Source organism: Calonectris borealis, chromosome 1, assembly GCF_964195595.1.
Source record: "Calonectris borealis chromosome 1, bCalBor7.hap1.2, whole genome shotgun sequence".
NCBI classification, from domain to species: Eukaryota; Metazoa; Chordata; class Aves; order Procellariiformes; family Procellariidae; genus Calonectris; species Calonectris borealis.
In genome coordinates this window covers 160,363,543-160,389,596 of record NC_134312.1, presented here as the reverse complement: position 1 = coordinate 160,389,596, position 26,054 = coordinate 160,363,543, and the positions used below count along the sequence as shown (strand labels likewise).

Below are 26,054 nucleotides of genomic sequence, written 5' to 3'. Positions count from 1 at the left end.
AGATCTGCTGTCTGGTGCAATGAAGGCTTGTGCTGGAAGCCTGCCTGGGTTGGCCTGCCTGTTGGTGTCTTCCTAGGCCACTCACTTGTGAGAAAGGATCACAAACGCCGTTGAATGTGGATGACTTAGTACTGCTTGCTTGTACATTTTTAGTGGCTGAAAACCTTGTGTATGTGGGAGGGAAGGGACAGTGGTTGAGGAGCTGCCTTTGAGCACTGTTGCCTTATAAGGCCAGATCCCAGTGTCCTGAACCTTCCTTTTTGTAAAGGAGAATGAAATGCAGAATGGTTGGGCTTGGGCAGCCCCACTGTCTGCCACAGTGACCTCCTGCTGGGACTTGAGAAAGCATAGCTGTTCCTTTTGTTTCTTCTCTTACGCTTTCAGCAAGGTACTGCTTTTCTTGCTCCTAAGTTTAAGATTGATTGAAACATTGAACTATTTACCTATTTGCTTGTATTGTTTACCTTGTTAAGCATAGCAAAATTTTTGAGAACCGTGGAAACCACTGTAACATCTCTTGTACTTTTAGTTTGAGAAACCATTTTTTATGCTGTATGTAATACCCAATAAATTCAGCAGTTGGTCATTCTTTGTTCAGTAATTGAATGCTGAATTCAAAGCTTTAATTTTACAAGACCATAGTACTAATATGGATTTTACTATTGTATTTTGTCATTTTAATGATAATGTTCTTTCATATCTTTTAAATCAATGTTAGCTTTTATTTGATAAAACAAGAGCATGTAGAGGGTCTGTAGCTACCTTAAATATGTTACTGTTCTCTGTAAATATAAAGTTATGACTGTAACGTGGGAGAGATTGTAGCTGTATGAATGATTTTTTTTTTTAATAACCTGAATTTTAATGGTAAATCTGATTTTATTTTTCTTGTGATACAGTTACAGTTGAAGTGTAACTTGTATTTCAATTCTACTTGCTGAATGTTTTGAAGAGTTTTTAGAGTCAACCTTGAATATGGGTTAAATTGAGCCTGAAGTTTTGTCATGTGCTTCTTGTTCAGTATCTGTGGAGCTCAAGATTGACAGATAAACTTGTAGACTGTGAGCTCTGCTGTAGTGACATTTGTTGACAGCAGTTTCCCATTTACTTTTTTCTTTTTTCCTTTAGAGGAAATACTGTAATTCTAGTGCAAGTTAACTTCAATAACTTAAAAGAAAGATGTAGTTTTTATATGTCTTAATGTATCCAACTCAGTATTTGCCTGACAGTAAAGTTCATTTCTATGCTAGTTTTTTGCTCTTTCTGCAGAGAATTTTCTTTTACAACTTAGCTAACAAAAATAAGCATGTGTGTTTTTTCTGTATGAATTAGTTCTGATAGCTAATTTTTTAAATTAGGCTAATGAGATTCAAGAAGTGACAGTGCTGTGTTAAAAGTTCTTTTTGTAAAGCGATTTACAAAGCAAAGAAATTTAAACAAAGTATTTGATTTGAAGATATGCCTTTTTAAGAAAGTCTTCAACTGCTAGAATGGCGTGTATTTCCATCAGCTGAACTAAAGCATACAATCACTATTACAGTTTTCAGCCCTCAGATTTCTGGGAGTAAAGCTAACACGGCAACTATTGTTCTAAATTCATTTTGCATGCAGACATGCATGCCTGTGTATTCTCTGCACCAATATTCTTTCTGCAGAAGAAATTTGAATTGTTTGACCTCAAGCAGTTAAGCCAACAGTGGCCTTCTCAAGGCGCAAAGAGTCAGATCACATGCTCTTTAAGAAATCAGAGGTGCGGTAAGTCTGGGATGAAGGCGGATGTTTTTAAGTTAAAATGAAAACTTAAGACACTTCTATATGAAGTTCATAACTGAATGACATTTCTAAAATTTTGTAACTTTGAAGCTTCTTTGGAGTGATATTTTCTGGTCCGAGTTGCTCGCTTCCTTTCTGTCTTAAGTGTTCCACTTCTGTAAACTAAACCAGCAAGTTTAGTTATTTGCTCCCTCCTAGCAGCCCTTCTCTAAATCTAGGAAGGAAAGCACTGAGATTGCATTCAGTGGAAAAAACTTTCTCTTTTTTTTCTCGTAATTTTGCCCTACTTGATGTGCTAGAGATAACAGGTTATGTTTTATTTTCAGACTTTTTGGTTCTTGAGGTGAAACATGCTTCGAGTTCCGTTGTCCAAGCATGTGGTGTTTAAGTTTTCTGGGCCAAATTGTTGTAGAATCACTTATCTATCGTACTTAGCGTGATAGGTAAGGTTGGTAATATAAGGTTGATAAGCCAACCTTAATGTAAATTGTGCCGAAGAGGTGGGGGGCATTGGTCACAGACTGAGGGAGGGAGGGAGGGAGTGAGTGTGCATGTGTAGACTAGAAGCTGGCTTTTGTTAGGGTGGGTGTTTTGACAGGAAGCTTGTGAAGAGCTCTTGGCTTTTGAACTTTGTTAGTGATCTGCAGCTGTTCTGAGAGGTAGACTTCGAATAGTGTACATGTCAGGTATGTAGTGCAGCCGCACCTAAATGACTTCATTCAAGGTTTTTATGGAGCTTTGCATTTCTGTTATATTAGCATTTACATATATTTTTAGAACATGTCCTTTGAGTTTCTCCTTGAAAAATGTTATGCTAACATTATCTGAACAGGAGCCTGTAAGTTGCTGCCTGTCCTGTGTAGCCCCACAGGAGAGTACTTTGAAATGGGACAAGGGTTTCATTGTGAGCCCATGATCATATTTCAAACAGTCTGGGGCAGCGGAGGTGCAGGAAAGAGTATATGAGGGTTCCTGTCAAGTTCAGGCTCAGTCGTGTGGGCAGCCAGTTGGTGGATGCTGCAGCAGCCTGGCTGTAGCAATGTCATCCATTCTTGTGAGAGAGCACTCTGATGCTCTGACTTGCATTGAGTGTTAAAGTGTCTTCAGCCAGAAAAATACAGCGGAATGGTAGAACGTGCATCTTCGTACTTTCTTTATTCTTTTGCTCTCTGCTCTTTTTTTGTTTGTTGGTTTCTATAGTGCTCTTTACTCAATTTTTAGTCCTTAGTTTTGACTGTTTTTCTTCTCCCTGGCAGTAACTAGCAGAACCACGCATGGTTGTGGAATTCCCTCACACTTTCCCCCCATATTCTTCCAGTCTTGTTTTCCTCTTTTCTCCCTCATCTGTTCCATCAGTGACTGATCATATTGTTCAATGTATGGTGCATCATTGTACAAGTTTACTGATGGTGAATGATCTACCTTGGGCAAGAAAACTGTGTGTGTTACAAACCTAGGAGATGGTGCTGGGTGTTGTTCCCTCCCCATTCCTTAGCATAAAGAAGAACTCCTAGATTCTGCACTAAGTAGCCAGTCCTGGGCACTTATCTATTGGAGGTTGCTTTGTTTACGTGTCTAATTGGACTGAGAGAGCTGGAAGGATGATGATACTAATTTGGAAGTAGGGAAAGAGGTGATCTTTTCTGAGAAAGCAGCTCTTACTGAGTTTTTATTTTGCTTCTTGACTGATTTTCCCCTCGGGATTGGCTATTTATCGAAGCAGGAATGTTGCTTTTATGAATATCTGCGTTCTGTCATGGAAGAAGCAAACTTTGCCTATGTCAATGAGTTTCAAAGCTAGCATTACTTCTTTTAGAGCTCTGAATGCATTTATATTGTTTCAGCAGGAAGGGTGCTTGAATAGTGAAACTGAACTTCGAAACTTTAGATGGGTTTATTAATTTTCTTCTTAAATTAATGAAACTTATGTGTCCTTCTCCTCCCCTCCAAAGAACCTAGATTTTCTTTCTCATGAGCCCTCAAGATGAATTGCCTTCCTTTCAGCATGTCCTTTTCTGCCAGCCTATATACACATGGTAAAATCTATGAATATTTGACATTTACTGTGTTAAAACAAAAAGCCAACAAAATTCATGAAAATCTCCGAGAGCTGCATCTTACCCAGGTTGCCTGCTGTTTGAAATATGACTCCTGGTGTGTATTGTACTCTTAGCTCTAGGATTCAGTAATGAGATTGAGTGGTATCTTGCGTGAGCACTTCTGGATGATTGACAGTGAGGTGATGTGAATCATCATTTATCAGGATATTATCATGCCTACCCTTGATAATTTCTCCCTGCTGTCTGGGGAGGTGGTGAAGACAGATAGGACTTTGTGATGTCAAAGTAATTAGTGTGTGTTGGTTTCCAGCTGAACAAACTGGAAACTAATGATCAGGTAAATGAAGATGAAATGCATTAGTGTAAGGATGAAGGTGCAAAGACCTTGGGGAAGAGCTTATCAAAATTTCATGGGGGTTATTTGAATATCTTACGATTTGTGCAGTTGCAAGCAATATTTAAAACTACTAAAGGATACTTCTGCAACAGTCTATTTACATGTCCTTTGTTGATATCTCTTCTAGTGAGAGGGTCAGCACTAGGGTTAAGGACATCAGACTCTCTGCTCTAAGGACTGGGAGCTCCTTATGATTTTTCATAAAATCTGAGTAGTGAATTTCCAGCTAATGGCAGCAATTTTGAGGTAAATGATGTTAAGGAATTCCAGTGTACACGGGAAAGGTTGGATTTTTCCAGTGACTCTCCACATTTTAAAGGGGGGAAATTACCACAATTTGGCTTCTATATATTTGACCCATGACTGGCTCCTTTATATTCTTAAAATATTTTAATGTTGCTTGGTACATATGTAAATACCTTAAAATATGCAGACTTTGCAATATAATCTGTGATGCTGCAGGAGACTCTTAACAAGCACGGTAGTTTCTTGGTACAAGTTCTGAAAATTTTATGCATGGGTCATTACTGAAATATTTTTATAACCTGAAAAAACCTTTTGTGTAGGTGTGTACAGCTATGCCAATGTTTCAAATTATACTTGGCTGGTCTTGTGCATTAAGCATCATTGCCATACCAACAGCAAGTGATCTGAGGGTTTCTGTAGTTAATTTTATCACATGTGATTAGATATTGCTAATTGTAATTAACTGATTGAAAAGCTATCTGCTTTACATGCTTGCTTTTCAATTATTAAAATGGTAATTTACTCATTGTCATTTATCAGTAAACTTGTATTAATATGCCAGTCTCCTGGATACCTCCAAGAATAACATACCTGTGCCAGCAAAGTTTTATAACTAAAGCCTCATGGCAAAACTATTATTTTGGCTAATTTTTATGAATACAGCTTTCCTCTTTTTATTTCAGTTGCTTCTTTGGTGAAAGTGAGTGGGCTAGAATCCCTGGCAGGAATTTGTTCGTGTTAATATGGCTCATCAGAGACATTATACTTAATTGGAGAGCCTGCGGTATAGTCGCAGGAGGCTGAAGGGAATTATTTAGCATTAGCAATGGCTCGTCTGGGAGTTGTGCACTAATCAAGGAGCTTGTGTGTTAACTGTAGGGATGATGGGAGTTATGACGATTATGACATGTGAGCACATGTCTGTATGAGAACTGGACAGGCAATGAGTTAATCAAGAAATACATTAAATGGCTCCCATGCTGCTTCATTATTACTCTGAGGAGTGTCTGTCAGATTGTGTACTTTAAGAAAAACTAAAATGAAATCCAACAAATAGATGTTTTTGCAGGTAAAGTTAATACCAGATTTTTAACAAAGAACCTCTTTTCCTCTCTATTTTTTAAGTGAACAGGTGCTTTTAAGTGCTGTGTTGAAAGACAATAAGTGAATACTTAGTCTGAAAAAGGTGTTTAAATGCGTGCCTCTCCAATGTGCACTTTTTGTATTTTGTTAAATGTTTGCTTTCAGTAAATATGAATTATTTCCCCCTTTCAACTAGATGTTTTTAACATCTTTAAACTTTTACATAATTAATAGCTTGCCAAAATGTAAAAGTTATTTTTAATGTTAGCAACTTAGCTTCAAGGAAATGAAAATGCTAATCTTCTCCACCATCAGGATGCTCCAAACCTTACAAAGAAAAAAACCCAAACACAACACCCCTTAACTGTACTGCATGGACTATTTATATGCCAGGTAGACACATTCTGGTTAGAGGCATCCATTTCATATCCATCATGAAATTATCGGTTATGCTGGAAAAATCCATGTTTAGAGGAAATGAAACTGATAAACTGAGCTCACTTAAAAAAAGTTGCATAAAACCATAAACCAACTGAATTATATCTGTAGACAAACTTATCCCAGAGCTACTGGACAGGCGAGGGTGTGCACTTTTCCTGCTATTGTAAGCACTGCCAAATTTAATAAAACTTTCTACCAAACCGTGACCTTCATGTATTAACTTAATTAAAGCAGTATCGTGGCTAGTACCCAAGGTGTTAACCTGTAGGAGGTTGTTATTGAAATCTATTATCTGTGGAGTCAGTATTAGTGGTCAGCAGCAGCGGAGGTAAAACTGCAAGTAAGACCCTCCCTTGGGTGCTGTGAGCTCAGCAGGTTAAACTGTCAAAGCTTCTTAAAGGACGGATAGTTAAACCCCCTGGAGTTATAGGTAAACCAATCATTTTCTGTCAGCAGGAAATATGACTTTATTTAGCAAGTTGGAGGGGGGAAAAAACCCAAACCTAAATGCTAACAGGAAAGAGGATTTAGAAGGAACCGTTGTGTGAATGTTGCTGTGCTATGTAGATTCCATGCAACTTGGAAAGATTTTTTTTTTTAATTCCAGCGTTTTTTAAAACAGGAATTTATTTATACGGAAGTTTATTCCAACATCTTATAAAACTATACATAAGGTTGAGCTAATTTATTAAACCTGTGAATATTCTCTATATTTTGTAAGGAATATAAAAGTTTGTACCTTTCTTAAAAATGAAACAGTTGTCACCTTACAAAAATAGGTTGTTTCTTTCCCTCAGTGTTGTGCAGGTGTTGCCTGTATAGAATGTAATTATCTCTTTTTACCACACTAAAATATATTTAACATTGACCAAGTGCACTATGTTTAAGATTTAAATATGTATTTATGAAAATTTGTATGTATAGGCCATAAGTATTTATGATGCTGTAATTCAGCTAGTCTGATAATGGTACTTCCCATGTTTTCTAGTTTTTATTTAGTCTTCAGAGGTGAAGATCAGGAGCATTTGACTTTGTACTTCTTAAATTCTTGCTTCAGAAGAGAGAATCCCAGAAGTGATAGCTTGTTGCAGAAGGACATGAAGTAGGTGTGGGAGAAGAGCTGACACTTTGCTATAGTTTTGTTTATTGGAACAAGAACTCTGCTTAAACTGTTGGTGTGGGGAACTTTGTAGTGGACTGTGAAGAATGCTCTTTTATATATCAAGACCTGTTTCCTCAATACATGCACTGTTTTTAGCCTAAATCTGCTCGATGTGCTGAAATAATATTGTCATAAGATTAATGGGATACAGTAAAGACTAAGATTCTCCTTGCTATCCTTGAGTTACCTTCAGATGGAAAAGTGTGTATCATAAGAAATCAGCTGGGAGGGGGAAATGTTGTTAGGGAAAATACTCAATAACCTAAAAAACAAATTAAGGATTTTCCTAGGGTCATGTTAAAACAAAATCTTTACAGTTCGAGATGTAGCTATGGCAGAACTCTGAGGGCTGTAAGAAAAAAAAAAAAACACAAACTTGTTGAAAATATTTTTGTTAGATGATCTGGAAGAGGGTGGGACCACATGAAGTCTGGTGTCAATATCCATGGTTGGATTGTCCAATGCTAGTATTAACTGTGTGAAAATCGTGTTTAGACAATGCAGGTTTACTTGTCTATTCCTGCCCATTTGTTAGACTGTGCACAGTCCTTAACGATTTGGTGAGCCAGCTGCTTGTCTATACAACCATTTTCAAGTGTACAGATGTACTGTGTAACACCAGATATGCACTTCATCACTTAATGTATGGGTAATATGTTCGGCATTGTAGAATATAAACATAGAAATTCTTTTTAAGGGTGGAATGGAGGTTAGTACAGTGGTCTAATGAACAATAAATAGATTTTTAAAAGCATTACACCGTAAGATGAAACTGAGAAATAAATACTTTTTTTGCCTTCTTTCTTCTGCCAAGTTTAAGATTTTCTGTGCAGCAAAAATAGTCTTCCGCCATGTCTAGCAGACAACTCTGGAACTCTTCATCCTGTGACTTAGTTCTGCTGATCTGCTTTTTATTTTTTTCTTTGGACACCCTCGGCCCTGGCTGTTACCTGGTTTGATCCTCCTTTACGGAATATATTTTTTTCCCCATGTAATTCTTTATGTACTTGACTTGGGGGTCTTCTGTGATTACTTTTAGCTAGTACTATGTAAAATCTGCTTAAACCTTCTTTGAATACAGGGTTGCAAATATTGACAGGCTCTGTCATAGACCCCTTTTTTTTAAATGTAAGTTAGGGCTAGTAGTTTGTGGTGGGTTGACTGTGTTTTATAACAAACGCTGCTTTGTACTTTCTTACTACGTTTGTTGTAACAGGACCAAGTGGCTGTCAAACAGATTGCATGGAAGTGATTACACTTCTGGCATGGGCAGGGATGATTTCTTGCTAAAAATTGTATTTTTAAAATTATTTATTCTGAAAAGTTATTTAAGTAGATTTCATGGTATTTCTGGCTTACTGTGTTCTGTGAATTCCCTCAGCAAGCACGCTTGGTGCTTTTTCTCCATTACACAGTTTTTATAGTCTTCATCTTGACATCTGCCTCTTGGAATCTCAAAGCTGAGTTGTCTTTCAAATAAGACTTTTGAGGATAGAAAACTTAGGACAGGTTTTATACAGAGGACTATCTTCTTCAAAGTTGTCCTATAAGGTAATGAATAATTTTAACACACAATCAGAAAAGTAATTTTCTTGTAGAACTAACAATTTTATTAAAGAACTAACAAGCATATTTTTAAAGAAATCTGAACATTCACATTAGTGGAATTTTGAAGGAAAAATGCTCTACTTTTGTGAACATTATGTAATAAAGTGAATATTTAATAAGGCATTTGTAAGTATTAAAGATTCTGTTCCTCTTAAAACATAATCTTATGCTGTGCACGATGATAATTTTGAGGTTTCATGACTGAATTTTTGTGGTTTATTTTAGGTACTGCTTTAGTACTTAACCTTAGTGGAAAAACCCCGCTCACTGGGTACCCAAAAGTGGTTAAGGGCTGTGTGTATGTACATGTATATATACACACACACACATGCATATGTACATATATATTTTCTATGATACATATATATTGCATAGACATAAGGAAAATTTTCTGTGTTTTAGAAAACCTGCGCTGAAAGTTTCTCACCCTTACAGGTATTCTGCATTCACCTGCAACCTCTTATTTTGGGAATTTTCTTTCATGAATTGTTTGATACTTTAGGTCTGGTTTCATGTTATGTCTAAATTTCTCTAAGTCTAAAATACTTCTGAAAGGACTGTTTGTGCTCTGCTATCCCCTCTCATTCATTCACTGTATTGGATCCAATGATCATTTGGCTGGGAGATGGTTTAACTTGCTGATCTGACAGAAGGTTAATTTCCCCTCCCCTTAGATTACTTTTCCACTGGGTCTGTTCATTTCATTGATCTGTCTCAGCAGTGTTGTAATTGCTAGAGCTGAATGTGGAGGAGAGTTAGGGGGCAACTTGTATTTGCATAAAGTGAGGCTTATTGTGAAACTTCATTCATGTCTCAATAAATGGTTCATTTTGGGCCAGAAGTTAGTCCACGTTAGGAAGAACTTAATTTACTGATTTACTGTAGGGCCTGTATCTTGCATTTGTGATTTTTTTTTTTTTTTTTTTTGTCCTCCAGCTACTGCTGCAGAATATGTTGCATTGAGCTGATGTCCATACTACCCCTCTCACCTTTCTTTTAAATACTGTTGTGTAGTTGAAATGCCAGGTAGCTGTGAATTCACCTTGCTGTTGCTGTGGGCTGTTCTCTCAACCCTAGAACTGGTTTCAGGGATCCCTGACTTTATTACCATCTTCGGATGCTGGAAGCAATTTCTGCAGTCCATCCATCTGTAGGCAGGCAGATTTGGAGATTAGATGGGAACCTCATCTGAATGGTTGTGTACTGTGCTCATCCATCTGAAAGAGGAACTCCGTCTGAATTAAGCTGAAAATGCTACCAGTGCATACTATGTGTTGCATTGTAATGTGGCTGAGTTTAAGCTACTTTTTCTGAATCCCATATGTCTTCTGGGATATCTAGTTCAATTAAGAGCTAAACCTCTACTATATTAAGTGCTGTAGTTGTTGGCTACCCTTGCTACCACTTGATACTATTTTGTAGACCTGCCTAACTACTAGTTTTCCCATCTCCCCCATGTCTTACCCATTTAGAAAACAAAACAAAGAAACGTGCATCAAATGCATTCCATGGTGCGCTTGTTTTTGGGAGAGGCAGGAAAAAGAAACAGCATGAGAAAGATCTGTCCTATTGCTTTGCTAATGTGCTTAGAAAGCTGAGATTCCATTAGGGAAAGGCTGACATGTGGGTGCAGATGTGTTTGAAATGCAGAGAGGCTACTAAAAACTCTGTAGGGCACTACTACTTTGTTAACATCACAAAAAACTTAATTCTTTTTCTAAAACACTTAAAGCTCAGAATCACGTACACTGCAAAGACAAAACTCTAGCATCCACACAAAGCATAGTGGACTGCTTTAAATATGATGAATTGCTGAACTCTTGTGACAGATGGAGACTCTTGCTTTGGTAAACAGATTTATTGAGTATCTTCTCAAGTTGTTAGTGTATGCTCCGAAGTAAAATTCTCCCGTTCCTCCTGGAGACTTGTTCTAGATAATGTACTTCAAAGTAAAAATAGTCTGCAGAGGTATGAGTGCAGTTGCTAGCTTGCAGACTGTTTCTTCACAGCACCCACTAAATCAGCAAACGTTGTTTTGAGTGGCTGTGCTGCCTTTAACCTTCACTTGGGTGAAGAAACTTGGTAGCTGCTGCACTCTGTCAAAGGGTGCCACGAGTGGAAGGAGACAAGGGGAATGCTTTTCCCTCAAGATTGTGAGAAGTGTTTTGCTATTGATGCAATGAGTTGGAGTTGAAGAATGGGATGCTGCGATTTTTCCCTCCTGATTCCTCTACCTCTGTTAATCCTGCAGTTCATCCAAAGGTAGATTAGTAAACAAGATGACTATTGATCTACCTTTTTCCACTTCTACTTTTTCAGTTATTCTACCAAAGAAAGATTGATTGTTCCTGGTTGGTGTTGACTAAAACATGTGGAAGGTTGTGATACAAACCAACCGTATCATTCTGCTAAGTTTTCAATAGCAAACAGATTAGTCTTATTGGCTATTAACTGTGACAGACTAGCTTTTTTTTTGTCTTCTAGAGCTTTAAGCAGGTTTTCCTCTCAAAAAGAAAAGCTGCTTGAACTTGAAAAGAAGTTAAACAACCTTTTATTTGTACTTGTTGGTTATCTGCAGATGGACTAAAGAAGTCTTGTTTTAAGAACGATTGAATTGTTCTGAATAGAAGCCTGTAGAGACAAGCTTTCCTAGAAAAGGTCCAAAAGAACATACTATAGAGACAAACACCATACTTTCAATTTTCAATGTCTGGCCAAAACAAACCACCACCCTGTTTTAGTCAGCCTAATTATATGGTCTTCCCAACATTCAGCTACTCATATCTGGCTAAACTTCAGTTCTGTGGTCTTAAGTTTATATGAGGCATTAAGTTACTAGTTCCTGGTCTTTATTATTTTGGAGGGTAAAATGCAGTAAGCACTTGCAATAAAATTCTGATGGAGAAGCCTTCTTTCCCATCAGTATTCTAGAAGGTGCTTCACTGGGAAGTTGTCTGCCAAAAAATAAGCGTATAGGAAAAGGCTTTAGGAGCCAAAGCCATTCTGGAAGACTCTCCTCTAGATTCTTATCTGTAATGTCTTCAGGACTCCGGGGGCATTTCCTTGCTTGTCCCAGCAAACAGAACTCAGTTTCAGAGTATTATTGCATGACAGCCTTAGCATGGTCTGTTTTTCCATGGTACTAGTGATCAGGCCTCTAGATACAATGGAGAGTCCTTTGCTGTTGATGAGGTCTTTGTCAAGTAAAATTGTGTCTTTTTAGCAGCCAACAAAGTTCCACAGCTTCGTTCATGGGAGAGAGAATTTTGAGATTACTTCTTCTTTTTTTTAAGGTTACAAAAAAAATAAATTCATGTTTGTAAGTGAGAATGTGAAGTGAGGATGAAAATCTTTGTATGTGTTGAAAACTGCATTCTCTTAGTCTTGGTTAGAAATGTATTCTTCCTTGCCTGTTGGAGTTTCTCTTCTTTTAAAGACTGTTTAGTTCAACCTGGATCCTTCCATTTTAATTTTAGTTGAAATCTGTAGATTTTTGAGGCCACTAGTTAGTGAGACTATTGCTGTCTTCAAGTTTTGACCAGTTGGCAAACCGAAGGGCAGGAGAGGAGGGTAGAGGAAAGGGTGCTAATTTCCCGCCCCCCCCCCCCCCCCCCCCCCCCCTTGGCTGGTGTCTGCTAATCCTGTGGATGCTAATGGATGGGCTGTTTTGAGAGTCATTGTAGATTTGGAGGGGACTGTAAGTAAATATCCTTCACCAAACCAAATGTTTGAAGGCCACTGAAGAATTGTTTTACATTAGTCCTCACATAACTATTTGTGGGCCATCAAATTAAAAATAAAAGTTTTAAAATAGGCTTGCAGAGAAATCTACTTATGCTGACTCTGTAGTTTGACTTATTTATTTGTCTAAATTTTTATTTAGGTTTTTGAAATGCTGAGTAAAAATAAATGTGGAAAATATGGGATAGTTGTGCTATTTATGGCTTTTGCAGTTCTGCTTTTCATGTGGTTTAGAAATGTTTCCATTATTTCATTTTAGGGTTAAATGCTGTAATTGTGTGGAAGTATTTCTTCGCAGATAGCACTTTAAAGGCTGCGTGAATACTATGCACTCACTATGTGCACAGATTTATTGTATTATTGGTGTGTGTATTTTAGCGTGAAGCTGCTAAAGACACTTAGATCAGATGAAAGATGTGATTTTGGCAAAGCAGTAAATTTGAACCTTTTTTGCATCCATTTGATTTTTTAAATTCAAGCCTGTTCAATGCCACAAGCTTTTTGTTCTGTTTTGTCTGTTTCTTTTGGCAGTGGTGCTGGCAAGATTTGAGGTGGTTGGTTTTTTTTAGCTACCTTACAAAGGCTTTACTCATTAGCCCTATTTTATGGGTTGAGCTAATTGTGATTTGTCTTGCTGAGCAGTATTATGCAGTTTGGGTCAATTAAGTGAATCCACTTACACCAACGGATGTTGTTCCAATGTGTAATATTGATTTGAGCTATAAAAGGAGAATGACTTGTTTGATTAGATTTCTTTGTCTAAACAATGCTTGAGATCTTATCTAGTGTACCAAACAGAAGTGTTCTCTTCACTGAGGTTTTTTAATTGCTTCTTAGGTTTGATTAACACTGTATATGCAGATATAACAGTTTCCCTGTATATAAATTCTGAAACAGTACAGAAGAATTGGGGGAAAAAATGCATCTTGCAACTCGGTATAACTCTCTGCTGAATGAATATCTACTTGTGTTGAGACCTGGGGATGTATAGGGTGACCTACTCTGAAACATGGGGACACTGGGGAATCCCAGACATTTACCTCATCAGAGATGGGGGAGTTGTGGGGGAGTGAGTGTGTGTGTGTATGTGTTAATTAGGCACTTACACTGAAGTAAATGGCATCTGTCACATGATAAACATCAGAAACTGCTGAAGTATATAAAATCATCTGTGGAAACTATGCGGGCGATATTAAGCGCTCTATTAGGAAACACATGTAGATGTATTTTTTTGTTCCTCTGTTGGCTCTCATGACAAAGTCAGCCTTTACTTTTTGGAATTGGTAGATGAGAATCACTATAAAACAAATTGGGGAGAAAAGCACTTCTGTCATGAATGAGATCCGTAAGAAGGTAATAAACTCTGGAGTTGCCGAATAATTACAATGCTAGGGATCTGTAAATTATCCTAGTGTCTTTGTTTGTTTTATAGATTGCATATGAAAACAAGTTTTTTAGTTCTTTGCCTTAAAATAATTTTTCATACCTTCATGCATTCTACTTCTATACCAAGAAAACCTTTCTGTGTTTAAATGTTGAGGAGCTTGCATATGTAGATGTGACTTGTTTATAATATAGATTTCAACTAGCAATCTGCAGCAGTTGAATGACTCCTGAAGAAGGTTACCTTGATTCTGCTGTGTTAAACAGAACATCTCTAGGAGTGCTATGTATATTTTAGGTAGTAACTATTCATTTTGATTTCTCAAAATGGTTATTATTTGGGATACAGGTTTGATTAAGGGGATAATTCAGTAAATTCAGAGTGTGGCCGGGTAAGAGGGCATGCTGCTATCAAATGAGTACATGTGCCACCCTCCAGGGTAAAGGAGAGCTAACATAATCTGGGTAATTTTGGGTATTTAGTAGCTCTGATTCAGTGCAGCCCTTTTAAGTCAGGTTATCTCTTGCAAAGCGGATACTGGGTATTTTTTGTGGTGCTTATATCCACAATTTTGGGTTATGGGGATATTTCTTTTCTAGGATATGATGCCAAGCCCTGGCACCAAACCTGGTTTATAAATCCTCCTTAAATACTGAAACATAATGGAGAAAAAGGATCTCCAAAACCAATCACTGCTGCTGTTACTTCCCCTTATCGTACTCTCCACCCTGATTGCTGCTGCAGCCTGGAGTGGTGCTTGGAACCAGTCCAGGTCGAAAATGGCTGGCTAATCAGCCCTGATGGACTCCTCGCTTTACGTGCCTATTTGCTGGAAACATGGTGAAGAAACACAAAACTGTTCCTGTGTAAAGATCTGGCGGGATTTCCTGGTTTACGTGCCTTGCCATGAAGGTGGTTCCTGGACCTAAACTAGCTTTGGAAACAGGTGGCCATTTTTGTGCAGTTTGCTTCTGAATTAATAGGCTTGTTGGACTTGAGCTAGTTCTTGTATCTGTATGTAGTCATGAAGAATTGTGCAATAAAATCATTGTTGCACTTCAAATTATGTCCAGTGGTCTTTGTACCTTAATCCAAAAATAATTACACTATTTAAGAGTATTCATTCTAATGTTCTTCTGCTAGGACTCCTTCTTAAATCCAGACTATTATTAGTAGCTTATTTGTCATAATAGAGATCTGTTTCTTCTTAGTAATTCATGATGAAAATTCCCCTCTCTAAGCATTTAATTTCTTTCACAATGCACTGTAGTTCATGAAGAATGCTCCAAGAGGAGTTGGGGCAGAGCTGAGGAGGCTGTGATGAGCTGGTTGGGTGGTTGTTACTGATTTGGGTTTGGATTTCCAAAGGTGTAACAAACCTATACAGGGATTCAGATGACTAAATTTAGCCTGTAGTTTTTGAATTAAGTGGCGGTTCTGTAAAATGATAATTCAGTAGGTTTTGATGAATCTCTTGTCTTATTTCTGTGGTTGCTACAACACAATTAGCCGTTATGAAATATACTACTTCAAATATACTTTTACAGAAATTAAACTGCTTTTACACAAATAAAATGTGTCTTTTCATGATTTCTAGTTGTTTGCATTCTCTAACATAACAGGTCCTTGTAGCTGCTTGAAATGTATCTTTTGATGCACAGGTAGTCCAATATGATTAAAACCTGCAGTATAAACCATTTAGCACTTTAAGGTTTGTCTGCTTTCCCAGCCTTTGTTGTTATCCATTCATGCTTGAGATTTCAGGGTCAATTCTAATATTTATGAAGGAATTGCATTTCTTGAAGAACCTCCTGGGATTTGCATTCTTTGTTGTGTTGACATTATTTTTGTAAACTAAAACAGAAAAGGGAGAAATACCTTTCTGAAGTTTTAGCTGTAGTAAGTTAGGGACAAGTTTGGAATACCTAGGATTGTGTGATTTAAGTCAAGCACTTAAGCAACCCTTGAATTTGTAAATAAATATATTTGAAACTTGTAGTGCTTGAGAAAAGGGAGTTGCTGGATTCTTTGGAATGTCTAGAAATACTGCATTATAAGTCAGCTTCTGCAGAGGAAAAGGTTTACTGAATTGTGGTGTGAATTATATGCCACTTGGTATTGTCGATTCAAATGATGACTTTTGTTGTAATGTTTGCTAGTAATTATGGTTAGTGTAATTATGTTTCTATATAGTATAGTGTAAATTCTGTAGTGTATTTGTGTTATGGTATTTGGAGTATTCTTCATGAACCTACAGTGCATTGTGAAAGAAATTAAGTGCTTAGAGAGACGAAATGTCATCATGAATTACTAAGAAGAAACAGATCTCTATTTCCAGATTATATGTGGACTGGTTTAATCATTTATAAAAAAAGTAGACATGAGAAGGATCCATAGATTGAAGAGCTGCCACTGGAACCTGAAAATCTGAAGGTATTGAACCTAGTGGGGAGGAATGGAGACTTCTTTCTTATCCTTGAGAGATTTGCTTGGTGCTCGCAGCAGCGTATCAGGTGATGTGAATGTGATATGGCTACTGTTTTGCCCTTTTGTTATGTCCACGTGTGATATATTAGAGTGTATGCAAGGCTGAACTGGCGCTGAACTAGAGAAGGCAGTAACAACTTGCAGTAAGGTAAATAAGGAGAAATGGATTTGCCAGATTACAGGGGAATGTGGGAAAGGAAGAGTCAAAGCTCCAAAGAGTTGAAGTAACAATGAAACATTTCAGAAGGAGGGAGAAAACGCTGGGGAAAAGGGCACAAGACTGTTTTTATATGTATCTATATCTATATATCTATATCTATCTATCTGTCTATCTAAAATCAGTGGTTTCGCAGTATCTTCTATGGCTGCTTTTGGTACTAGTAGGACTTTTGGTGTCTCAGTGTGAGAAGTGTGTGAGTGTGGGGTTTTTCTTTTGATACTATCTTAAGTTAGTCCTTTTCCATAAGGAAGCTTTTGGTTTTGTAAAACATATATGCTTAACTATGCTTAAGCTTGAATAACTTTGTTTAGACATGTAAACCATGCTGGAATTCAAAACAACAACTTTAAGCATATAAATCAATCATGTAAATAAGGGTATCCAAGGGCCATGCTGTTTCTTGTACTCAGTGCTCCAGGAAGGATGACAGACAGCCTAATCTTGATAGCATTTGATCAAAATAGATTACTGACTTAAGTTGCTGAGGTGTACTTACTAAAAAGCATTAAAATCCTGCTGCATGATTGTCTGTGCTAGTGCTTAGGGTTTTTTGGTTTTGCTTTGTTTTTAATGTGAGGCTAACGCTGCAGGGGTAAAATAAAACCATTGTGACTTTGCAGAAGCAATAATTCAAATGTGAAATGTGTGGCGATTTCAAGAGGTTATGTGAACTCTCAGATACTCAAGTATTCAGCAAATTCAGAAGTTATTTAAGAGATGCCCCCAGAAAGGAACTTGGAACTAAGTGGAGAGTTAATTTTCCTTCCTGGTGGTAGGATTAACTTTTGCAAAGTTCAGAAAAATGTCAATAAAAATGAAGAAAAAAGTAAAATGCTTAATAAATTACTCCTGTGCTTGTTATACATGTTTATTATACTTACCTGAATATTTATTTCTCATTGTATTATTCAAAATATTGTTTAATTACTGCTTGTCACTGTTTCTAGATGATTTTTTTTTTTTCCTGGCCTTGTTTCTTCTGAATGATCCAATAGTATATGCAGGCTACAGTACTTCTAACCTTAGTTTGTCATACTTGACAGCTTTCATGGTACTTGCAAATAAAATTCCTTTTCACAAAGAACAAAATTCTGTGTTCATAAAATAAAAATGCTTTAAATTTCACATATGCGAATACTCACATTCTAAAAGAACACCCTTTTTAGACAATGTGTTCTCAGCTTCAAATGCTGAAGGTGATATCAAATATTTCATAAAAGTAACTTAAAATTGTAAGCATTGGAAATATCAAACTGTCAGTATAAACAAGTCATACTGACACATAGCTAATATAATCTTACACAGTTTAAGCAATGGCATGCTTTCTTAAATACATACTGAAAGGGAGCTTACAAAAGGAGAGCAGAATGATGAAAAACTGATTGTTTTGTTTCTTGGGTCTGTGTGTATCTTACGTTAAAGGAAAAGTATTCTGAACTCTGAAAATGTGTTGAAGAGCAATCTAATTAAACTTTTGTAACTTTTTCTTCAAGGTAAGCATGCATATGAGTTGTAAGTAAACTTCAAACCTAACTTCTAACTTCAAACCTAGCTATTTTATTATTCCTGATAAAGTGTTGGAAATGTTTGTCCCTTTTGTAGTTCAGATTTGACTAAAAAATGTTTGGCAAATGCATATAAATGAGGATACAATGGATTAGGAATCAAACATAAGCCTGCTTAAATAATTCCCAAGATTTTCTGGTTCATGTGTGGTGATATTGAACTCTTTAGTCATAGGCTTTAATTTGTGCATGGTGCTGACCTGATGCTGTGCAGGGACACTCACTGCATCCCTTCATTCAATTCACTCTAATTATCCCCAACTTCCTGGGGAGCCTGCTTAGAACTGGTCATGAATGTTTGTTATTAAGTATTAAGATATTAGACTACCCTGGTTACATGTAACAAAGTAGTTTTTAGTCTGAATTTACATATAGATGATCAGTATAGGAAGCTGAAATTATATTTGTCATGATTTTATATAATCAAATTCAAAATAATATATTGGAATAATAAAACATTTTGACAGTGACTTAAGCTTGGAGTTAAATGAAATGAGATTTAATGTTATTGTGTGAGTTCTTGTATGTCAATGTTGGTAATTTCAGTGTGTATTTTAGAATGGTTATGGTATGTAAATTATCTTTGAAACAATCAGATTTGTGTGCATATTTCAGGATGATGGTAATTATTTTTGCTGGGAGCATCTGTTAATGCAGAATATTGCCTCTTCAGGTTCATGTGAAAATGGCGGATGAAGCTGTCTGTGTTGGCCCAGCTCCCACCAGCAAAAGCTACCTCAACATGGATGCCATCATGGAAGTCATTAAGAAAACCAGGGCCCAAGCTGTGAGTCTGAATGAGTCTATCTGCTGCAGCTGTTTCATATATAGCAAGCAGAAAAGCCAGAGTTTGTATTTTTTTTTTTTAAAGGTGTGGGGGGGAAGTGATTGAATATGCTATTCCAGTTAGTTCATGTCACATGAGTTAAATGTGTCCGAAATCGCTACTGGAAATCAAAGGCTTTGTAGCATCTGGCAGCACTGGTCGCTGATCCTGCAGGTGGCTGCTGGATTCAGCTTTCACACCAGGGAGCAGCTTCAGTTCATTTCCAAATTTGCTAGGGGAAAAAAAATCCCAATTAGTTTTGAGCACTAACCCTTTATATGCCATAATGGCTTTTTTTGAATGTTTTACAAAGTGTGTCTAAAAAGGCTTTTGCTTAAACTCAGTTTGAATCACTTTCTAAATTGTATAAATGTTATTTGCAGGAAGGTAAAGTAAATGGTGCATCCCATAATTATTTTTGTTTCAGAATGTTTACAAAATGCACGTTAGCTTATGTGTGTAAATATGGGCTATTCTGCTGTTCTCCCATCAAATTGGCCAGAGATTCAAAGCTTAACAGGAATCGGTTGGAAGAACTAATGTGTAGTCATGTTCACATGCCTAATGTTCTTTGTTCTGTCAGTGAAATAAATGTCTTATTCAGAGCTGCTGTACACAGACCATTTATTAAAATAAAATTTGATGAGTGTATATGAGCAAGACTAATTACTCTGGAAGAGTTTGGATCAGCATTGTAATTTCTTTCAAAGATGATGTTTAGGTATAATGCTTTCAGGGGCCAAAAACTTTCCTATAAAGAAAAAACTATTTCCTTCCCTCTGAGTTTCTGTATACAGAACCCAGTTGTTCAGGCTCTTTAAAAGAGGGGAATAAAATGGCTTATACTTTGTCTATCAGAGTATATTGGATCAAGAATCTTAAGTGAATTGCGAAAAGTAAAATGAAAGCTCTTTCCTGCCCTCCTCTCAAGTAATTATGCTAGGTGTATATTGGGGTGTGAACAGCAGACTAGGCACACGAGGATGCATGGCTTAGACTAATGAGACAGTAAGCTATGTTCTCCAGCAAGGGTCGCTAGGGATAGGAGGCTTATGGCTGTGGTCCTTAAGATCACCTCGGTGATCAGTGCTAGAAATATTTTGGGGTGAGGAGTGCTTTATAGCGGTTACTGAGGAGAGTGTGGATGAGCATATATGTGGAAGTCTGCAGTGAGATAAATACGGCAAAATGGCATTAAAAAGAGCAGAAGGACAATGGAGCGTATCCATTGCTCTGCAAACAGCACCTTTCTCCCTAGTCAAGTAAGGAATGTTCATTTTGGAAATGGCAGTTCAGCCAGTGAGTCTTTACAGCTTGACTTAGGACAGATAAATCAGTGTGTTAAGACAGTTCTTAAGGTATTCAACTAATTTAAATGCTTAGTGGTCTACTTCACCTTCCCCAGTGTCTGAAAAGGTGCTGGCAAATTTGGTGTCTGGCTTCAGAACTCAATCAGCTTGAATTTTTTTTTTCGAAGGTACACCCAGGATATGGATTTCTTTCAGAAAATAAAGAATTTGCTAGACGTTTGGTAAGTTGTTTTTATTTGCTTGGCTGTGAATGATGCACTAGGTGGCATATATTCATTCCAAGGTATCTGAGGAATCAAGATACCAATTCAAGGCAGATCTAAAAGACACCATAAGATAGGAGACTTCAGTATGTTTTCTGTGTGTGTGAATTTCTTGCATTTTGAGGGTGTAACTGCAGCCTGAGTTTTCTTTTGGGAAAAGGAGAGGTACCTGTTTGTAAGAACTTTACCAAGGATGTAAGAACCTTTTGGCATTTTCACTTGTGCATGTACTGTTTATGAGGCTGTTCTGTAAAACTGGGTCACTGAAATGATCTAGGTTAAAAGTATCTGTTTTTAAGTGATCATTTTGGTGATTCATAGCACAGCTGGTGAACAGCTGTATCAGCAGCCCTGAGAAGGTGCTGAACTGCACTTTCAGGATGGGAATAGAAAGCTGTTTAAAAACTGGCTTCTCTGCTGGAGGTCCTGTATCATGGAGCTGCATTCTCTGAAAGGACCAAAGAGAGAGTCAAGAGGGTGCTGTTTTCACTTCATGGCTGAATTTATAAAAATTATTATTCACAACCTCTTTACTTCAGTGGGGTTTTTGTGTGTCACAGAAACTGATACGTGGCCTTTTTACTGATTTTATTATTTTCCAAAAACTTTCATGCAGCTGCTTATAGATTTGAGCAGCGCTAGGAGAAACTTAAACGCCCAATGTTTGAGCAAAGTCCTGAGTAGGTGCTGTATGTGTAGTCACTGCAGATCATGTGTTATTGTCTATTGGTTTTGCTGAGAATAACGGCAAGCACATGTTAACATTGAAATTTCCAGTAAAAAGCTGTTGTAGCTACCAACTTTGTTGCAGAGTGAATGAACCATATAGCTGAAAAAACATCTTGTTCTACAGGCAGTAAGATAAATTTGTTGCTGGTTTTGAGAGTAATTTGCACCTTTTTGATTCAGGGTAAAATCACAGATGAGGAATGTGATTCTACAAAATGATAGCTCTTTTGTTCTTAGCATTTGTGGAATAGCTCTTGTTTCCACATCTCTTCCTTGACTATGTCCCTTTTGGCTTAAGTTCTAATTGTAGTATAGACCTTTACTATTTAGTTGGTTATTTGGTGTTAGAGAATACCACTTGCTCATCAAAGAGATTATTTGGAAATGAACTCTCCAATTTTTATACTTCTCAGTTGCTGTGCTTTTTTAAAACCTCCAAATAAAAACAAGTGCATTCTGCGTGATATTGAATGCATCCTGCTCGTTGCTGAGTGGTGGTGATGTTAAAGTTGAAAGGAATTCTAAACGCTTAGTGTTTGCTAGGATTTACCAAATCTGCAGTAATCTCTTACATGTTATTTTCATGCAGTTTAGCAACTTTCTATCACTGTTCTGCTTCATCTATGAGAGCCTCTTTTTAGAGGGAAGATTCCTGGGTTAATTTGTAACAAAGTCTGTTCCCACTGGGTTGGGCCAGCAGGATAACTGGCTTTAGTTGGCAGTTCCTGTTTTTTTAATAATAAAAAAATAATGAAACAGAAGTGCTTGCTCATGTTATTTTGCTGTATATTTTGCTGCCAAAGTTTGACATTTGATAATTACTACTATAAACTGGGCGCATTTCCTGGTAATCTGGTTATTATTTGGTGATGTAAATTACAATATTGGTGACATAACAATCTGGAACACTTTTGGCAGGATTGAGCAGAAATGGAGGAAGTACATTCAATGTAGTACAGTACTACATTCCTGTAGATCCCCTCTCCCTTCCTATTTCTCATCTTTTCACTCAAATCCTTGGAACAGTGAATTCCTGAAATAATGTGGTGACTAAAAACACGTTTGAGTTTGGGTTGTCTCAAAACAGCTTTTAACTATGTTTCAGAAACCCGGTGTGTTCTGTTCTCTAAAAATATGATAAAACAAGGTAATTCTGCTTTGCTTTCTGAAAATGCACTACTTAAAGTCTCAATTAAGACATAATCATGCTTCCCTTCATGTCAGTGGGCTCTAGAATATCAAAACCCTAGTGAGAATTGCTGAAACGATCTATCTTTTTATCACTGAGGGCTGCTTATATTTTTTTCGAGACACCCCGAGTAATATATTTAGGAGGAAAACTTGCCTGCTGTTTCTTTTCTTTATTAAAGTCTGTAACAAATGTTACAAAACTGATGTGAAGTTGCCAAAGATGTGTTCTTGTTCTGTTTTCTTTCTCCCTATCCCTTTCTTTGCACATACACTATTTTCTTCTTTTGTGCTAAAAGTAGTGATGGAACTTGTGAAACCTGGGCTTATTTCATAGTGTGCATCTGTACTTTTAAAACAAAATACCTAGATTTGGAAACTGAGAAATACACTAAACTTTCTAAACTTGCCAGTCTGTCTGTAAGAGCAGTAATGAGCTCAAAGCAAAGCTTTGTCTTCAATTAACACATGGAGGGTCAGTTCACATGTAATTCCACTGTGCGTGATTTGAACAAAAGCATGTCTTTTTGTTCATTATTGCCTAAATGATTCATGGAATAGCACACAGCCTATAGACAGTCCTTGTGAAGACTTTGATGGATACGTTTAGAGTATTGAAAATTAGTCTTTCTTTTTTTTTTCTTCCTTAGAAACTTAATTTTGTTCTCTTTTAGAATGGGAGAGAGCATAAGTAAATGATCCGTTCTTTCCAAAACAAAATTTCCAAAAAGCAATCAGTAGGAGAATATTTGACATGTTGTTCATTGTGATCCAATAAAAAAGTTGGTGCATTCAGTCCCCTGTTCTTGTGTATCTATTCTGGCTGCTGTTGATGACTGACGGAAAAGGGATCCATTTATATCAAGTGAGTCTGTCAAAGATTTCCTGAAGCCTAAGGTCAGTTCCTTAAAGATTGATATTTTAATATGAAATCTTTTGAAAAACTTTTAAGATGATGTTGATAACATTAGTTGTTATGTAGAATAACAAAATGTGGGTTTGTGTGAGTGAGTGTAGTTCCTTAGAATCTTACTTTGCATTCTAATTTTAATTCAGAAATTTGAGCTATCCAACTTGGAACTCTTGCAGTGCTTTATAAAAATGATCTGTACATTGAAGTTGTAAAATTCAGTGCATAACTTGTTATTTGTAGTTTATGGAAATATATTTGCATGTAAGCAGTTTGCTTCCTTCAAGGAATAATTGCATAATAGTCAGTATTGACATAAATCCAAAGGTGTAGATGAGATCTATTGCCACATTAAAACAAAACAAAAAAATTGCTAGTATCTTTTGCCAGTTGCTATGCAGAGCTGCAAGAACAATTTGTTCCTTCATGTTTTAGAAGAATTTGCTAGTGACCTCTGTATTTAGGTTAGCTTGCTTAATGTTTCCCATTATATAAAATTAATGCAGACCCTTTCTGAGAAGCTCTATCACCTCTATTGTCTGCAGCAGGCCTTTGAAATTTGGCAAGGAGAAAGCCCTGAGACTAAGATGAGCCTTTTGGTTGGCCTGTCATTGAAAGATATACTTTTCTGAAATTGCCATTTTCCTTTCCTTGCTTGCAAACCTCCAGGGCAGCTGTTGTGGTGGTGGGGTCTTTTCATATGTCGAATACTTCGGGATTAGCCCATGGTCCCAGTGACTCTTTATTTCCTCCCTTCTTTTACCTGGGTGAAGAAGGGAATGGGGGAGAAAAGAGTGAGAGAAAGCAAGCATGTGACTGGGTTGCACAGTCATTATTCCAGAGTCAGCCTTTCTTCCTGTGGTCTAGCTGATGTTAGCAGCAAGTAGGAGTCTTACTCCTGTAGTTGAGGCTATGTATGTTCCTGCTTCCTGAAAATAGTTAGAAGCTTAAACCTTGATGCACAGTGACTTGGTGTTGCAGTTGCTCATAATGGCATCAGTTTTCCCACTTTTAATTAAAAGAAAAAACACAAATGAACTTCCCCTTCCCCCTCTGCCACAACAGGCCCTTGGGAAGCTATTATTTTAAAAACAAAAACACACCCCCCCCCCCCCCCGCAACTCCCCAAAACTAAATGAGCACAATTCCTTTGCAAAGTCTAGTATGAAAAATACCAGTTTGCAGGATTTATATCTTCAGTGCATTTTACTCTCTTGTATGTATATATATGGTAGAGTTCCTACTTTCATAGGTGGGGCATTGTGGTGTATTTTCCCCAAGAAACCTATGGAATTTGTGCATAAAATGATCTCAAAATGATAAGAATTAAGGTTATAAATACAACCTTTATCTGGAATATTCTTTTGAATGCAGCCTTGACAATACTGTCTTGATGTTCTGTTTCTTGATGCAAAAATAGCCAACCACTATCCTCTGCCAAAGTCCCCTTCTTCCCATAGAAGTGATAAACATGATGGGACAAAAGGATTCAATTTTGGAATAAAATACGGACCTGTTTGGAGTTCCTAGTAGAACCTGTTTTTATACATCTTTTGTGCCTTTTTAGCAACTACTGTTCGGCATGAGTACGGGGAGAACAAAGCAGCCGCCACTATTTTTACCTTTGAGGCTAGATTAATGTTATTGGAATTAAAAATACCCAACAACGGGCAAACAATGTATATGGAAATGGTTGATCACATGTTCGTAAATGGCTGTTAAGTTTGAGATGGAAAAGGTCAAACAAAGGACAACATATGTCATCTTCTGTAAGGGGACATGTCTGGCCTGTGAAGAACTCTGTGCAGGTGGATCCATAGCCCTATGCGCAGCTAATTATGGGATTGTCACCTTTTAAAATGTAAACTCTTAATGGCAACAGCGTTTCCTTACAATTGTTGTGCAGGGCTTTGTTATTTGTAAGCAAATTGTGAAGTTCCTTTATCATGATTCAATGGATGCTACATTTCTGAGAAGCATTTGGTATGATTCTCATGCTGTTCCCACATGCATTGGCTTCCTACCTGGCAATTCATGTGACTGGTTAGCATTTGTGCTTTCCAAATTGCAAAAGTGGTGGTTGAAAAAAGGCAGCTTTGGAAGCTTGGTGTCAAGAAGCTGCTTATGGCGGAGATTGTATCCTTCAAAGAGTGGGGCAGACAGAGCTGTTAATGTGGGTTTCTTACTCCATCCTGCAATGCACAGTATGTCCTTGCCTACCAAAGCAGCCTGTGGTGGCTTAAGGTGCTTTGTCTGATGGAGACTGGAGACTATGCCCCTACTGGGTGATAAAGGTTAGGCAATGTACTTGTCTAGGTGAACAGGTCACCAGTTTGCCCCCCAGAAAAGCTCTGCCTGTGAGCCTGTAATGTTGATAGGTGACTACTTACTGTTCTGAGGCAGGATGCTTCTGAGTGTTACTTGTATTCTTGTATTTAATCCCAAGTAAACTTTTTTCCATAGAAAAAAAATCTAAGTCATCTGCCGTATCAGGTTTTGTGAGATCCATGGGAGGGACAAATAGTGCATGTATTAAATCACGGACAGTATTTGTCAGACATTACTAGTGCATCTGAGCTAGAAAAATGAAATTGCATCATCCGAACTATCTGCTTAGACACTTCCTAGTGTGCAAGTAGGAAGGTTGTATTACTCCTCTAC

The 26,054-nt window shown here is 37.3% G+C and overlaps 1 protein-coding gene across 9 annotated transcripts in view; it reads left to right on the top strand.

The window, feature by feature from the left end:
• The window catches only part of PCCA (propionyl-CoA carboxylase subunit alpha), a 291,279-nt gene that overhangs the window by 29,235 nt on the left and 235,990 nt on the right, over window positions 1-26,054 (top strand). For all 9 annotated transcript variants that reach the window (XM_075137806.1, XM_075137817.1, XM_075137809.1 and 6 more), the window contains 2 exons: window positions 18,841-18,954; window positions 20,471-20,524. In XM_075137806.1, the coding sequence (XP_074993907.1) occupies window positions 18,841-18,954; window positions 20,471-20,524 (168 nt within the window). The remainder of the gene's footprint in view (window positions 1-18,840; window positions 18,955-20,470; window positions 20,525-26,054) is intronic.